This window comes from Manis javanica, chromosome 2, assembly GCF_040802235.1.
Source record: "Manis javanica isolate MJ-LG chromosome 2, MJ_LKY, whole genome shotgun sequence".
NCBI lineage: Eukaryota > Metazoa > Chordata > Mammalia > Pholidota > Manidae > Manis > Manis javanica.
Genome location: NC_133157.1, coordinates 99265738 through 99282509, shown reverse-complemented (window position 1 = coordinate 99282509; position 16772 = coordinate 99265738). Strand labels below are relative to the sequence as shown.

General features: G+C 37.2%; 1 protein-coding gene across 21 annotated transcripts in view; it reads right to left on the bottom strand.

The window, feature by feature from the left end:
* The window catches only part of PARD3 (par-3 family cell polarity regulator), an 804135-nt gene that overhangs the window by 169471 nt on the left and 617892 nt on the right, over positions 1 to 16772 (bottom strand). For all 21 annotated transcript variants that reach the window (XM_037010348.2, XM_037010345.2, XM_037010349.2 and 18 more), the window contains one exon: positions 332 to 442. In XM_037010348.2, coding sequence (XP_036866243.1) covers positions 332 to 442 — 111 coding nt within the window. The remainder of the gene's footprint in view (positions 1 to 331; positions 443 to 16772) is intronic.

Sequence of the window (16772 nt, the reverse complement as noted above, 5' to 3'; positions counted from 1 at the left end):
AGAATTTTAAATATTTCTCTGTGGTTTTATCATAACTTCAGCATTAATGCTTATTTATTTATTCATCTAATGGGGCCCACTACCTCCTATGCAAAGATCCTAACTGAAAACCATTACTATTTACTTTAATGCCTCAAATACATATAAAGTTTTTCTTTTCATATTTAGATTGTATTCATCCCACAAACATCAGTATTTGGATGACACAGAAAAACTAGAAATCAATTGAGTGCAAATTCTTTATATTAAAAAAGAAAAAGAGAGAAAAGAAAGAAAAGAAAGAAAAAAGAACCTCTATCGAATGAGGTTTAGTCAAGCAACTTAAATCTACCTCTCCTGCTCCTGTTTCATGCGTATTCTCTCCTCTTCTGATGTAAGGGAGTCCTGCATTTTTATTTTACCCATTTTCTCAATCTTGTCATCTTTTCGATGTTTGCCAAACCTGTTGATAACAAAAAAGTCTACTTGTCAATATATACACAATGAGTTTTCATTCTTTTTTGCTAACAATGTATGTAGTCAATGAAATGTGGGCTTCTTCAAAATTGGGGGCCAAAATGTCCCCTGCAGTTCATGACTTTGGCCAAGAATTAATATTAAAATCCAATTATTTTATTCATTCTTAATTAGAACTTTACAGAGGAAACCTTTATGGAAATGGCACAAGTACCTACCTTTTTTTTTTTCCCCAAAACAAATATAAACAACAACAAAAACCTTGAAGTTCATCCTTATTGAACAATAAATGTATACAGGACTTAGAGTCGAAGGCTTCAAACACTGGAGGCCAAGAATCGGCATTCCCAGGGGTTCCTCTAGGACTGAGGAATGACTGTCCACAATCATCTACTTAATGATCTCTCCATAAACAGCCATTCTTCTTTATTTTCACAGTTGGGTTTATTGGAAACATTCATCATAGTTTTAAAACTGACACACGAGGCCATGTTTCCAAGGCTTAAAGTACAAAGGATAATTAACACCACTATAATACTCTTGAGCTTATCCAATTGAAAGTTTAAGGCATTCTCATCAAATACTCTTCTTAAATCTGACAAAAAGCAATTGCCAAATGCGACATCTTTGACTTGGAAATCTATATCTGATCAAAAGCTAACACAAGGAACAGACGCATGATTCAAAAACAGTCCACATGAACTTCCACATGGGCGATGAACTCCAGGCTGTCTAAGAAAACACAAACATTATTCCCTTCTGGCATCCAACATACTTCAGATCTCAGACTTGGTAACAATTCTTTTTCCAGCTCTGTTGACCATGTTGCCTGGAATTCATGTGCTACATCATCTCCTATCATTTTCATCTTAGCGATTTGGTCACTGGGTGCTTCAAAAAGGAAATCTCTCACTGACAGTCCCTCAACTGTCTGATTCATAAGTATATAAAGGATATTGAATGTTTCTGCCTGGGAACAAAGTAGAATCTTACGGTGATAATCATATTGAACAAGAAAAGAGTAAAAGGGTAGTTTGACATTGATGTAAGAGAGAAACAAGTATTTTAATTATTGGCTGGTTGTTAGCACAGGTCTTTTATTAATATAAGTGTGATTTCAAATACTGCTCTATATATGAAATGTACATGGGAATATCTCATGTTAACTAAAGTAACACTATGTTTGCAAAGGGGTCTATAAATAAGGAAGGGAAAGCATTCTTAAAATGTTAAAATAGAAAAAAGTTAGAATACTACCACCACTATTCCTTTAGAAATTGTGTATATTATTAGATAGTACTCAACACTGCCTGTAACATTAAATTCTATAAAGCAAGTCTATTCTTAAATTTTACTGTTACTAGAAATTGGAATTTCATTACAATTGCAGGAGTAGAAAACAAGAGAGAAAAATGTCCCTAAGAACTTAAGTCTAGACCTTCTCACAAGGGATAAAGTATGCTTTTAAAATGAAAAAAATACAAAACATTAAATAGTTTCTTTTTATTTTCGTCAGTATGCCAGTAATGCCAAAGAGTTAAACATAATGATTATCTTTATAGAATGAATAAATAAATGACAAAGAAAACACAGACCAACTGATAAGTCTCAGTAGGGGCCAACACGTTAAAACAACACTCATTCATTTGACAAAAATTTATTGAGCATTTACAAGGGGTTCAGGAGAGAGGATAGGGCTGGACAAATTAATTTGAGTGTTGCCAGTATGTAGACAGTATTTAAAGCCCACGTGAATTGCCATCCTGAAAATTCTGCAATATTGCATGCAGCATTTGGAAATACACAACGTATTAAATTCTAACTTCAAGAAAAGTTTAAGTTCAAAGTTTAACACATGATTTTTACTAATAATAGGTATTCCTAAAGCTGAATCATTTTAACCATTTAGTTTTTCAGTTCATAAATACCCTCCAAAATCATATAAGGTTGCCATATTGACCTGTTTTGTTTTGCTTTTAGAGATGTTGTGCTGCTTCATGTTCTAGATCACATACATTCAACTCTATTGCCGCATTGAGAAACACTATGTGAGGACACAAGGTATCGTATCTCTCAGTACCAAAAGGCAGAGTTTAAACTTACAAGAAGATCATGTACACTTACCCTGAGAGTCAATAATTTTGGGGGAAATTGAGGCTGCATGACTTTCCCATGTTTTAAAACAATTTAGAAGTTTTCAGCCCCAAAACCAAACACAGAGTTTAATTACCTATGTTAAATCTTATTTTTTTTTAATGGTCTTGGTCCTACTTTGTGAAAAAAGCTTCAGTTCTATATTTTGGTTTATCAACTTTCAGCTTTTTATCTTAAGTATACATGATTATAAAGAAAAAGGGTGAATTTTGACTCATATTTAAGAAAAGCATTTTTTTCTCTTTGTATTTCAGATCAAAATATTCATTCCCTAGGTTGTCCCCTCAATCATCAGAATAGACTATTTTATTATTTGTAAACTTATTATCAAACTGTCATTGTATGCATTCCTTTTTTAAATTATATATTCAGGAATAATATGAAAAAATAAACACTAGATAAAACATTTATAGAACAGCATTTGGACATTTCCCCTAATGTCTGCTTTAGTTAATAAATTATGTGATTTCTTTAAGGTATACTATAAAAAAACACAGCATATGACTTTACAATTGGGGTAAAAATGGATCCCTTAGCTGTAATTTTTTGACAGAATGAAATAAAGACTGTAAGTGAAAAAAGTATCCAAACATTCCAGAAAAAGAAAAAGACAGTAGTTACAACCACCTTCACATTCATTGTCACACAGTCTAGTGTTGTTCTTAATTTACAGTTGCTTAATTCTTCTTGAAAAGGAAAGTCATTGAAACATTTCAGCTACATGTGTACTTGCAAAGTCCATTTCACAGCTGAAATCAGTAACCAACCTATGAAGACAATCATTTAATTGCAAGATGCTTAAAAACTTGAAAGACATCATTTTATTATCATTGTTTAAAGTTGCAGATGAATTTCCAAAGAATAACAGAGCTGAAAAAATACTGTACTAATAGAATGTCCAAGAAGCAAGCCCATTCTCAGCAGAGAATAATTTTCATGAACTGCTTTCTAATTAAATTCCACACATATTCAATGAGAAAACTCTACCCCTCAATGGATGTGATGCTGGAATAGAAAGTGTTCATGTACCCTACCCACTTCAGAAGAATTTGCTGACCATATCTTGAAAATATTAACATAAGAGAATGATTTTTTTAAAAAAGAGAAAAAGAGAAATAGAGAGCTTGAGAAAAGTTGATAGTAAAGAATTGCTCTAGCAGTACTGCCCCGGGGAGAGAGAAGGAGCACTGAAAAATCCCCACAAGCCACTCAAGATGCCTTTGCAGAGAGACACGTGGATGTGCCCTGTCTTATCAGAGCAGAATTGATTATAACATTTCTTAAACAGATGGCTTTCTTCGTAAAGAATACAGCAATGCTTTCATTCACCTAAAGTAATCTCAAACTAATCTGCTAAATGGGTTTTACTGACGCATTACAAATGAAATCATTGTTGTCTGCCAGATCTGCCATATATATTATTACAGGGAGGAGTGGTGGGTAAAACATGCCCTTCCTATGAATGGAGAAAGCAAAAAGCAAACAAACCAATAATAACAAAGGGCTGCAACAAAATCCTACTGTTTTACATAGAAAGAACTGTCATTAAAAATTAACTGCTGAGGATACAAAATTAATACACAGAAATCTATGGCATTCCTATATACTAACAATGAAATAGCAGAGAGAAAAATCAGGAAAACAATTCCATTCACAATGGCATCAAAAAGAATAAAATACCTAGGAATAAACCTAACCAAGGAAGTAAAAGACCTATACTCTGAAAACTACAAGTCACTCATGAGAGAAATTAAAGAAGATACCAATAAATGGAAACACATCCTGTGCTCATGGAGAGGAAGAATTAATATTGCCAAAATGGCCATCCTGCCTAAAGCAATCTATAGATTCAATGCAATTCCTATCAAATTACCAATAGCATTCTTCAACGAACTGGAACAAATAGTTCAAAAATTCATATGGAACCACCAAAGACCCTGAATAGCCAAAGCAATCCTGAGAAGGAAGAATAAAGTAGGGGGGATCTCGCTCCCAACTTCGAGCTCTACTACAAAGCCACAGTAATCAAGACAATTTGGCACAAGAACAGACCCATAGACCAATGGAACAGACTAGAGAGTCCTGATATAAACCCAACCATATATGGTCAATTAATATATGATAAAGGAGCCATGGACACACAATGGGGAAATGATAGCCTCTTCAACAGCTAGTATTGGCAAAACTGGACAGCTACATGCAAGAGAATGAAACTGGATTATTGTTTAACCCCATATACAAAATAAACTCAAAATGGATTAAAGACTTGAATGTAAGTCATGAAACCATAAAACTCTTAGAAGACAACATAGGCAAACATCTCCTGAATATAAGCATGAGCAACTTCTTCCTGAACCCATCTCCTTGAGCAAGGGAAACAAAAGCAAAAATGAACTCATGGGACTACATCAAACTAAAAAGTTTCTGTACGGCAAAGGACATCATCAACAAAACAAAAAGTCATCCTACAGTATGGGAGAATATATTTGTAAATGACATATACAACAAGGGGTTAACATCCAAAATATGTAAAAAACTTACACACCTCAACACCCAAAAAGCAAATAACCTGATTAACAAATGGGCAGAGGATATGAAGAGATGGTTCTCCAAAGAAGAAATTCAGATGGCCAACAGACACATGAAAAGATGTTCCACATCTCTAATCATCAGGGAAATGCAAATTAAAACCACAATGAGATATCACCTCACACCAGTAAGGATGGCCAGCATCAAAAAGACTAAGAACAACAAATGTTGGCGAGGATGCTGAGAAAGGGGAACCCTCCTACACTGCTGGTGGGAATGTAAGCTAGTTCAACGATTGTGGAAAGCAATATGGAGGGTTCCTCAAAAAACTAAAAATAGAAATACCATTTGATCTGGGAATCCCACTTCTTGGAATATACTCAAAGAGTACAACTTCTCAGATTCAAAAAGACATATGTACCCCTATGTTCACTGCAGCGCTTTTTACAATAGCCAAGATATGGAAGCAACCTAAGTGTCCATCTGTAGATGAATGGATAAAGAAGATGTGGTACATATATACAATGGAATACTATTCAGCCATAAGAAGCAAATCCTACCATTTGCAACAACATGGATGGAGCTGGAGGACATTATGCTCAGTGAAATAAGCCAGGTGGAGAAAGACAAATGCCAAATGATTTCCCTCATTTGTGGAGTATAACAATGAAGCAAAACTGAAGGAACAAAATGGACACAGACTCAGAGACTCCAAGAATGAACTAGTGGTTACCAAAGGGGAGGGGTGTGAGAGGGCAGGTGGGGAGGGAGGGAGAAGGGGATTGAGGGGTATTATGTTTAGTACACATGGTGTGGGCGATCAGGGGGAAAACAGTGTATCACAGAGAAGGGACATAGTGGATCTCTGGCATCTTGCTGCACTGATGGACAGTGACTGCATTGGGGTGTGGGTGGGGACTTGATAATATGGGTAAATGTAGTAACCACATTGTTTTTTCATGTGAAACCTTCATAAGAGTGTATATCAATCATACCTTAATAAAAAAAAATAATAATAGTAAAAAAAATCAATTATCATATATTCATGTACCCTAAAACTGTTATTTAGTTTTCTTTGTTTTTGAGCTTTATGAAAATGCTATCATGTTGTAAGGACTTGCTTTAATCACTCACAATTATATTTATAAGACTCATGTTGTTGAATGTAGCTAGAATGCATTCACTTTTGACTGCTGTATAATTTTGCAAATATACCATAATTTATCAGTCCATTCTAAATTAAAAAAAAAATTAACTGCTGATAGTTTCATACTATTAAAGCATCACTTTGGTTTTTAGTAAATTAGCTGAATTCTCTCTGCAATATAAATAGCACTGAAATATGTTACTGTATTTTATGCTGCTACTAAAATTAGAGATCGTTAGAAAAAGTTACACTGAATGATAATACACACAGAGCATCCTGCTATAAATAGAATAAAAATATAATTGGTTTGTAATGAAAGGGCTTTTCCTAAGACCATATTTGAAAACATTAAAAATATGTTGCCATATTTAAAAATAGATTAACATAATATTCAGAACCAATTATCTTGTAAATTTTGAAGAATAATTTTAAAATAATATTTTCTGTAAAAAAAAAAGCTTCAATGACATGTTATCTAGAAACCTGGTTTTTCACTGCTAATTACCAAGGTCTTTATGTCGAAGGAGGGCTTCTCTACAATACCTGCCTTACTATTTACCGTAAGAAATGTGTGTTCAGTGATACTGCATGGCCGGGAAAGAGTGTGAAAAAGGCTCAAATACTCATTTGGTGTCAGCTACGAGAAGCCATCCATCCTCTCCCAACATCTAATGCCTGCCCTGGGAGGTGAACAGAGTCATCTAACTCAGTGCCCTGCCTGTAGTGTGCCCCTCATTTCTATATATTTTCACCATCATGTGATTAAATCACTTTCTTTTGCCAGGAACTTACCTCTTTCTGAAACCTTCCAGTTGTTTATGGTGGACACACTTGTTTATGCAGCTATGTGTGAATCTTTCTTTGTTAATGCTGACATGTGTTCTAAAAATCCTTGAGAGATACAATCTGCCTAATAAGCGAGGTTCAAGATCCTGTACAGAGAATGGACTGTGTCATTCCTGTACCCCAATCCAGTTCTCTGCACACACTGTCCAGAGCAAAATCATGAGCTCTTAACATCAGTCCTCTGCAGGGTTTTGAGTCTTACTTTTCTCAAAAGGTTTTGTTCCAACTTCCTCTACAAAATCTTTTTCAATTGATTCTGGAACCATGTTTTCCCACATTCTTGGTGTAAGAATTGACATCCCTCCTCTCACCATTCTGGCCTCTAACAGAGTTATAAACTTATTTTTGCCCTAAAGCCCTAAAAGGTAACTGCTCTAAAGTTTAGCTGGAGAAAACGAAAAACAAAACCTAGCCTTACAGCTTTGTAAATTGTTCTGTGGCACTCTTGTCCACACGCATTCAAGATATATGTGCACATATATCTGAAAATCAAAGTCTACAGATTAGTCATCTTGACAAATGTCTGTATTTGACAAAGAAATTGAGCCCCGTGAGGTACGTGGAGCTGCCCAATGTCACCCTGCAAACTAGGGACTGAGTTCAGGTCATGTCACAGTCAGGGCAAGATACCTCAGTGGGTCTGAACTTCGATACTCTAGAGAAAATGAAATTCCCAAACCTATCAAGTTCATTCTGCATAAATCCTAAGTGAGGCAAATAGTTGAGCACCTGTTGAAGCTGTTTTGATAACTAGTTACGCTTAGCTAAAATTTGTTGAATTCTTATTCTGTGCTTTATCTTGCTGATTCCCACAACCAGCATGTGAGGTAGGTGTCAACATCCTCCTGCTTAGGGAACCTCAGAGGGATTTCATTACTTAACAGGTCTGAGAGCCAGAAAGTAGTAGCAAAGCCAGAATTCAGACCCCTGCCTTTTCAGCACACCCAGCCACCTCAAAGCATCAGGACCAAAGACAGTCTGTCTTTGTGCTTCCATACCAAGAGCAGCTTGTTAAGAGAACCTTGTAGAAATAAATGAGAGATATCTTGCCCTGCCTGCAGAAAGGAAGACCAAGGGACACTGTTTCTGAGTGGAAACATGTCTGCCAAGGCCAGGAATCCGGATGCAAGGTCAAGAACTGGTCCTGACCACTGGAAGGGACCATTCAAACTGCCCACAAACCCATTTCTAGGACACTGCTGGTACTCCTAATGCAGTGACACTCCAAAGCTGAAAATGTCTGTACTGACATGTGCAAATATTAAATATTGCCAGGCAACACCCGAAGCATGTCAAACTACTGGAACCCAATCAGAGGGCAAAATGGCAAGAATTAGCTGCTTGCATTATCTTTAGTAATGATTAGCTCATGATTTCTTGCTCTATTTTTGTGTGTCTCAGCCTCCATTTTATAAATGAGAAAAAGAAAAAAAAAAAAGTCACTTCTAGTATGTCCTTCCTATACAGGATCTTACATATTTTAGTGACATTTTAAGAAATCACTGGCATGATAGTGTACTGATTGGCTCAGCAGTAGATTGTGACAATGCTCGATGAATCAGGGAAGAGACGGCTGATTAGGAAAAGCAGAAAGCTCCTATTTAGACCAAAAAAAAAAACAACCTTGGTAATCAACAATGCTGAGAAGGGAGACTTAGAAAAGACTTATCATGACAACCTGATAGCACTTTTGTAAAATGGGATGCAGTTTAAGTTGGTGGGGTTCTATTTAAACGAAAATTCACAAACTTGAGAGCCATTATTTGATTGTGTACAGTTTTCATCAGTACTAGTCTGATTAGATTTAATAAATGAAATTTGAGTTGCTTGGCATACAGGAAAAAAGAAATGACTAAAAAAAAAAAAGGAAAGAAAAAAAAAAAAAGCTTCTACTTAACCAAGCTGGAGGAGCCTTTAGACATCCAGTGCACCTAAATGGACAACATATCCTTGTCAGTAGTCCCATTATAGGTCTATCTAAAAGCACTCTCCCACCTCCTCCCCATCGTAGCCCATGTTATCTAGGATGCACCTCTATGCCTAGTAACCTAACAGGTCAGGAGTCAGAGAAGGAGATGTTAAAACAACAACTGAGAAACAGAACCCAGCACATTGTCAAGTTTGACTTCATGAGAATCACTGTAAACTCCGAAGAGCTTAAAACCCAAACCAAATCATACACACAAAAAATAAACAAAAACCTGTGGGGATCCAGATAAACAGACTTAAGAAAGAACAATGCAGAAACAACAATCCTTCAAAACACAAGATAAATTCAAGATAAATACCTAAATAACTCTTAAATAATATTTATAATGTATAGTTAGAGCTATTCGAGTAAAATGACCAAAGATAAGTGGGAGTGCATCTTACTTATGATGTTCAAGCTTCCCAAGCATCAGCTAGTTCATAAGATCACATGACATATTTTCCGCAAATATATTCCTTCTTTGTAAAAAGAAGTAGATTAGTAATTACTATCCCATACAAGATTTTATAAGGTTTTATATACCTTAATGTTTTCAAGACACCCGCAAAATCAATCAAACCACACTAACTCCGTAAAGCCAAACGTGCAAATACTATGCAAAGGATATTTTTGTTTCTCCTCTAACTACATTGACTTTATAATAAAATAATATATATATTACTATGTATAAAATAAAAAATATAAACACACACACACACCACCTAAGTATAGGAAAAAGAACGCCTAATTCTGATTTTTCTAAATGCTTAATTTGGCATTTGAGATCAGCCTTGTCCACTTAAACTGATTTCAAGAGTGCCTTTCCCCAACCACTCCCTGGGTCCTTTATTCACCACTACACCCCTAACTCTTGCACTGTTCATTTTAATGCACTATTGTTTCATAATACAAAACTCCAAATTGCAAATTACATTTGGCTCAAGGAATGATTATAAAAAATACTATCACTGCTGCCTTTGCTGGAATAACTCTGATAATAATAAGAGACTGATTGAGCTCTAAGCAGCCCAAGTGATGAGAAGGGTCAATTTGAACATTTCTATTAAGCTTCTTTTGTTAAATCCAGCACTTTGCCAGGTCAGAGGTAAATAATCATACCCTACATCTGGTTACCATGGTTTTCCTTTTCCTAAAGCATCAGAACAATTTAGCAAGTGGCACTGCCCCAAAGACAGTCCCCGTGAGAAATGCTAATGAACCCACAGTCAAAAAACACATTTATTTAAAAGGGCACTTGAAGGAAGGAAAAGGAAAAGGTAGAACAATATTTTATGACACACCGCTTTCCTCTTAGAACAAAGAATCAGAGTATTCAGTAACAAAGATAATCCTTATAATTTCTGTTACCATCTGCCTGTCTGATACTCAAGTTGGCATCCAAGTTGGAAAAGCTTCACAGGTAATGCAAACACATGCACAATTTCAGGATATCCTTTTGAGTTAGAAATATTCACCCTCAATTAAATGTGTTGCAATTCAAATTCAATGGTTTAATTACTGATTCAAAAATACCTCATTACAGGTTCAGTTGTACGTTTATGGAAGAAATGGAAGTGACAAAGACAGATAACATGGTCACTGAAGTTTGGGGGAGGCAGGAGCAGACATTTTATATAGCTTCTGGAAACTCTGAAAGATTAAAACTTCCCCAAAGATCTCATTAACTGTGAAGTTAAGGTGTCAGTCAGCACTTTTTTCTGTAGATGATAAGAAACAATTTCTGTTGATCCACATTGCTTAGAGAATGCTCTCTCTGGAGTACATTAGGAGACACGGATTTTTATTTTTTAGTTGATACGCCTATTCAGAAATTGACTTCAAGGAGCTGACACATTTTTGTTTGTTTGTTTTTTGTTTTTTGTTTTTTGAGAGGGCATCTCTCATATTTATTGATCAAATGGTTAACAACAATAAAATTCTGTATAGGGGAGTCAGTGCTCAATGCACAATCATTAATACACCCCAAGCCTAATTTTCGTCAGTCTCCAATCTTCTGAAGCATAACAAACAAGTTCTTACATGGAGAACAAATTCTTACATAGTGAATAAGTTACATGGTGAACAGTACAAGGGCAGTCGTCACAGAAACTTTTGGTTTTGATCATGCATTATGAACTATAAACAATCAGTTCAAATATGAATATTCATTTGATTTTTATACTTGGTTTATATGTGGATACCACATTTCTCTCTTTATTATTATTATTTTTAATAAAATGCTGAAGTGGTAGGTAGATGCAAGATAAAGGTAGAAAACATAGTTTAGTGTTGTAAGAGAGCAAATGTACATGATCAGGTCTGTGCCTGTAGACTAAGTGTTAATCCAAGCTGGACAAGGGCAAAAAAAAATCCACGAATGCAGAACATTTCTCTCAAAACAGGGGGGAGGTTAGGTTCTAAGCCTCACCTCTGTTGATCCCCAATTTCTCACCTGATGGCCCCCTGCGACTGTGCCTGTCTTAGGTTGTTCCTCCCTTGAGGAATCTTACCCATCTCTGGCTAACCAGTCATCTTCCGGGGCTATACAGGGAGATGTAAAGTTGGTAAGTGAGAGGGAAGCCTTATTTGAAAAGGTTAGCTTTTTACTTCTTTACATATTTATGCCCTGTGGCTTCTATGCCCAGCATTTGTCTTGAGGTATCTTTACCACTTGGAAGAATTATGATACTCGGTAAATTCGATATGAGGCACGAATTCTATTTAAGGGTTGTGATTAGGAAGGAAGAAGAAAAGCTATAGAAGTAGCAGACGGAAGAAAACATGGGAAGATTATTTCTTTGACATATCTTCTTGTACATTAACGTCAGCATGTATAGGTTTTAAACTACTAATTAAATTGTGCACACACATTAACATAATAGGAGTACAGTTACATAACCAAAGCAGACCTATAATTACCAGCCATCTCCAGTGAAACCAAGAAAACCAGTTAGGCACCCTAGGCATTTGTGAAAATTTATCTATGATATGGTGGATATTGTCCAACTGAACTTGAACAGTCTGAGAGAAATCAGACAAATTAAAACAACCCATTCCTGGGGACTGTTCACATCCCATATGTTCTTTTAACAGTAGATCGTCTGTAGTTGTAAGATTTGGAGAGCTACAATTTGCACTTCTCCTAATTCTTGGTTGAGCTCCAACAGTATAGATCCAGTCAAATTTGTTGTTTTACTGTATGCACAGGCCAGCTTAGATATCTCCTTCTTCATTCCCGTGGCAAGTCCAGGAACCGGTGGGATGAGTGCATCTACAGCTGTAGCAGCACGTGGATCTTTGTTGGGGTTTTTTGATGATCATCTTCTGGTATGAGTTTTCCAGAGAGTGCTGATGTTGGAAGTTCTTTTTCATATTGTATCTTAGTTCATTTTCTGGGTAGCCAAATTAGGCTTTGATCCTCTGTATAAACACAAACAGACCCTTTGCCTACACTTTTATATGCCCTTTATACCATTGTGTAGAACTCACTGGAGGTCACCACACAGCAACTGCTTTTTTTTTTTAAGAAAAAGGAATCTTATCAGAAAAATGTACCTCCATAGCCGATCATCTGACACCCTTTAAGTGGTCAAAATTAAGGATATTTAAAGCATGCATTAATCGTTGATTTACAGTTAGTTTTATCCTATTAGGGAGTAATCCCCCTTTTCTTTCTTTTTTTTATCATTAATCTACACTTACATGACGAATATTATGTTTACTAGGCTCTCCCTATACCAGGTCCCCCCTATAAACCCCTTTACAGTCACTGTCCATCAGCATAGCAAAATGTTGTAGAATCACTACTTGTCTTCTCTGTGTTGTACAGCCCTCCCCTTTCTTCCACCCCCCCATGCATGCTAATCTTAATACCCCCTTTCTTTTTCCCCCGCCTTACCCCTCCCTACCCACCCATCCTCCCCAGTTCCTTTCCCTTTGGTACCTGTTAGTCCATTCTTGGGTTCTGTGATTCCACTGCTGTTTTGTTCCTTCAGTTTTTCCTTTGTTCTTATACTCCACAGATGAGTGAAATCATTTGGTATTTCTCTTTCTCCACTTGGCTTATTTCACTGAGCATAATACCCTCCAGCTCCATCCATGTTGCTGCAAATGGTAGGATTTGCCCTCTTCTTATGGCTGAGTAGTATTCCATTGTGTATATGTACCACATCTTTATCCATTCATCTATTGATGGACATTTAGGTTGCTTCCAATTCTTGGCTATTGTAAATAGTGCTGCGATAAACATAGGGGTGCATCTGTCTTTCTCAAACTTGATTGCTGCGTTTTTAGGGTAAATTCCTAGGAGTGGAATTCCTGGGTCAAATGGTAAGTCTGTTTTGAGCATTTTGATGTACCTCCATACTGCTTTCCACAATGGTTGAACTAATTTACATTCCCACCAGCAGTGTAGGAGGGTTCTCCTTTCTCCACAGCCTTACCAACATTTGTTGTTGTTTGTCTTTTGGATGGCAGCCATCCTTACTGGTGTGAGGTGATACCTCATTGTAGTTTTAATTTGCATTTCTCTGATAATTAGCGATGTGGAGCATCTTTTCATGTGTCTGTTGGCCATCTGTATTTCTTTTTTGGAGAACTGTCTGTTCAGTTCCTCTGCCCATTTTTTAATTGCGTTATTTGTTTTTTGTTTGTTGAGGCGTGTGAGCTCTTTATATATTCTGGACGTCAAAGCCTTTATCAGATCTGTCATTTTCAAATATATTCTTCCATACTGTAGGGTTCCTTTTTGTTCTATTGATGGTGTCTTTTGCTGTACAGAAGCTTTTCGAGCTGACACATTTTTTAAGGCCTAATACAGGGCTTTGCAGGCAAGCTGCCAAGGGCTTAAGGCCACACCTAACTCCCTCAGCAAAAAAAGAGTCAGCAGGATTGGGTTCAGACTCCCAAGCCTCCTGCCATGCCCACCATCCGCCTGAGTCACGCCACTGTCTTAAAGAACAAGGGTGTACAGTTCACACGTTTGTTTAAAATCAGTGTTCTTGTGGCATGGCTGGGTCCTGGTGAGTTTAACCCACATAGAAGATGACCACGGGATGCACCAATACAGCAAGGGCTCTTTTCTGGAAAAGATTCTTCACTCTGCCATGTTGCAGGACATAAAGTCCTGCATTACCCAACTGTGGTTCATCACCCAGCTGGTAACTCAGATCCAAGATCTTGGGATTGTTTCAGGGATGCAGTGACAAGGCTTAGACCCAGAAGACATATATACTGTCTCATCTGCACTCAGCACGTCCCTCATGTGAAGGGGAATGTGACATTTGACAAACGGCAAACCACCACATTTTTCCTTATTTGCCTAAATAGTTCAACAAGCGTTCAAATATAGAACTTGTTGATGTGTGTGCTGGCCTGGAGTGGCTCTCCTTCTGGCGGTCCCCACCTCCTAAGAGCTGTCTGGCATGCCCTGCCTGCTGTGTGGTCTGGGGCTGGCGAGCACAAGCCAGGAAGTGGAGCTCTGAAAGAGTGCACTGCATGTGTTCAACTCACCGTCTGGAACCACAGCTGATACCATGAATGTCAGTTTAAATTCTCAAGTCTCCCCGTTACAGTTGCGTTTGCAGGCTATCATTACAAGGCTTGTCTCTGGCTGAACTTAGATACTGTCTGCCCTAAACTAATGTGCAAAATCACAGAGTATTTAGCAAACCTCACTTCACTGAGGAAAGTATGCATATATTTATAATGTAGATATTTCTATCCTGGAGGATAGAAATAATCCATACATCTTTTTTAGCAAAGGCACTCAAAATATCTGTCTGGGAACTGATACAGGAATAATTACTCTAAGGGGAGAGCAGCCCATGAGAGTACAACTTAAATAACAAGCCCTGACAGACGTACAGCACCTTAAAATCTCAAAAAGCTTTCCATACACATTCTTTCATTTAGCTCTTAAAATGAAATGTGAAGAAAGTGAGAAGGAGGAAATGGAGGCTGACAGGTTAAAGGTCAGAGGTGGAGCTGGGCATCGGGGAGAGGGCTTCAAACTAAATCCTAAATCTTTCCTACTACAGAAAATTCTTCTCGCTCTTAGCTTGACCTCAAACTCCTTGAATGCCTCTGAGATTCTTCATGTTAATTTACATGTTGAGAGTTCATGAACTAAAGTAAAATCTTTATTTATTATACTGAAATCATATTACAAATAAACTGAAGAACGATCACCATAGAGGCAGGCATCTTATTGGTGCAACACCCATTAGACTGAAATATACTTGAATGTGGCCCATGTGACATTAACTCTCAAGTGGGCACCACAATGCATCATGTGATGTCCCTGCAGCAGACTGATGACTGAGACATGCTGCTGAAAGGCAGACTCAAGGACAATCAGACACAAGACACGGAAGTGCTCAGGGAAATTTTCTGAGGAAAACAACTCAACTCCATGCCACACTGCAGTTGAGACTGGGCTGGGCAGCGTTTCTCAACTTGAAAATTTGGACCAGATAATCCTGGAAGGGGGGATTGTCTTGTGATGTTTAACAGCATCCCTGTAGCCACTACATGCCAGTTACACCACCTCCCCAGTTGTGACACCCAAATCAGTCACCAGACACATCCAAGGGTTCCCAGTAGAACAAGACCTGGAGGGCCAGAACAACAAGGTGAGGGTTTAAGACAAAGAACTAAATTCAGTGCAAAACCTTCATTACTGACAGAGAATAAGAAGAGGATTTTCAAGTGTTCCATTTACGTCAGGACTACTAAACACTAAAGAAGGAAGTCTCTGTCTGTGAGATGGTTAAGGTTGAATACAGCTGATCACTGAAATCCCAGAAGACAAGATCTAGCATGCTGTAACCCCAAAATTCATTTGAGGTTGTATTCACAAAAAACAATAGATAAAAAAGGCACCAAAGTCAGTCCAACCACCATTAGAAAACTAACTAAGAGCTCATACTCCAAAACCAGAAAGACATGGATTATTTATTGTGTGGCAATTGGCACTATTAGATAATAATAAAAACACCACCCATTAAAAAAAAGCAAAGATTAAATGCACTCATGCTTTTAAACATGAGGCAAAGTGCTGGCAGAAATCACCACTTAATAAATAATATATATGATTTTCTAACAAAAATATCTAGATAAAGAAGCCATGGATATACAATGGGAAAATGACAGCCCCTTCAACAACTGGTATTGGCAAAACGGGACACCTACATGCAAGAGAATGAAACTGGATTACTGTCTAACTCCATACACAAAGGTACACTCGAATGGACTAAAAACCTGAATGTAACTCATGAAACCATAAAACTCTTAGAACAAAATGTAAGATAAATTCTAGCCGAACATAGACAAAAACCTCTTGAATATAAACATGAACAACTTTTTCCTGAACACATATTCTTGGGCAAGGGAAACAAAAGCAAAAATGAACAAATGGGACTACATCAAACTAAAAAGCTTCTGTACAGCAAAGGACACCATCAGCAGAACAAAAAGCATCCTACAGTATGAGAGAATATATTCATAAATGACATACCTGATAAGGGGTTAACATCCAAAATATATGAAGAGCTCAGACACCTCAACACCGAAAATGCAAATAACCCGATTAAAAAATGGGCAGAGGATCTGAACAGACACTTCTCCAAAGATCAAATTCAGATGGCCAACAGGCACACGAAAAGATGCTCC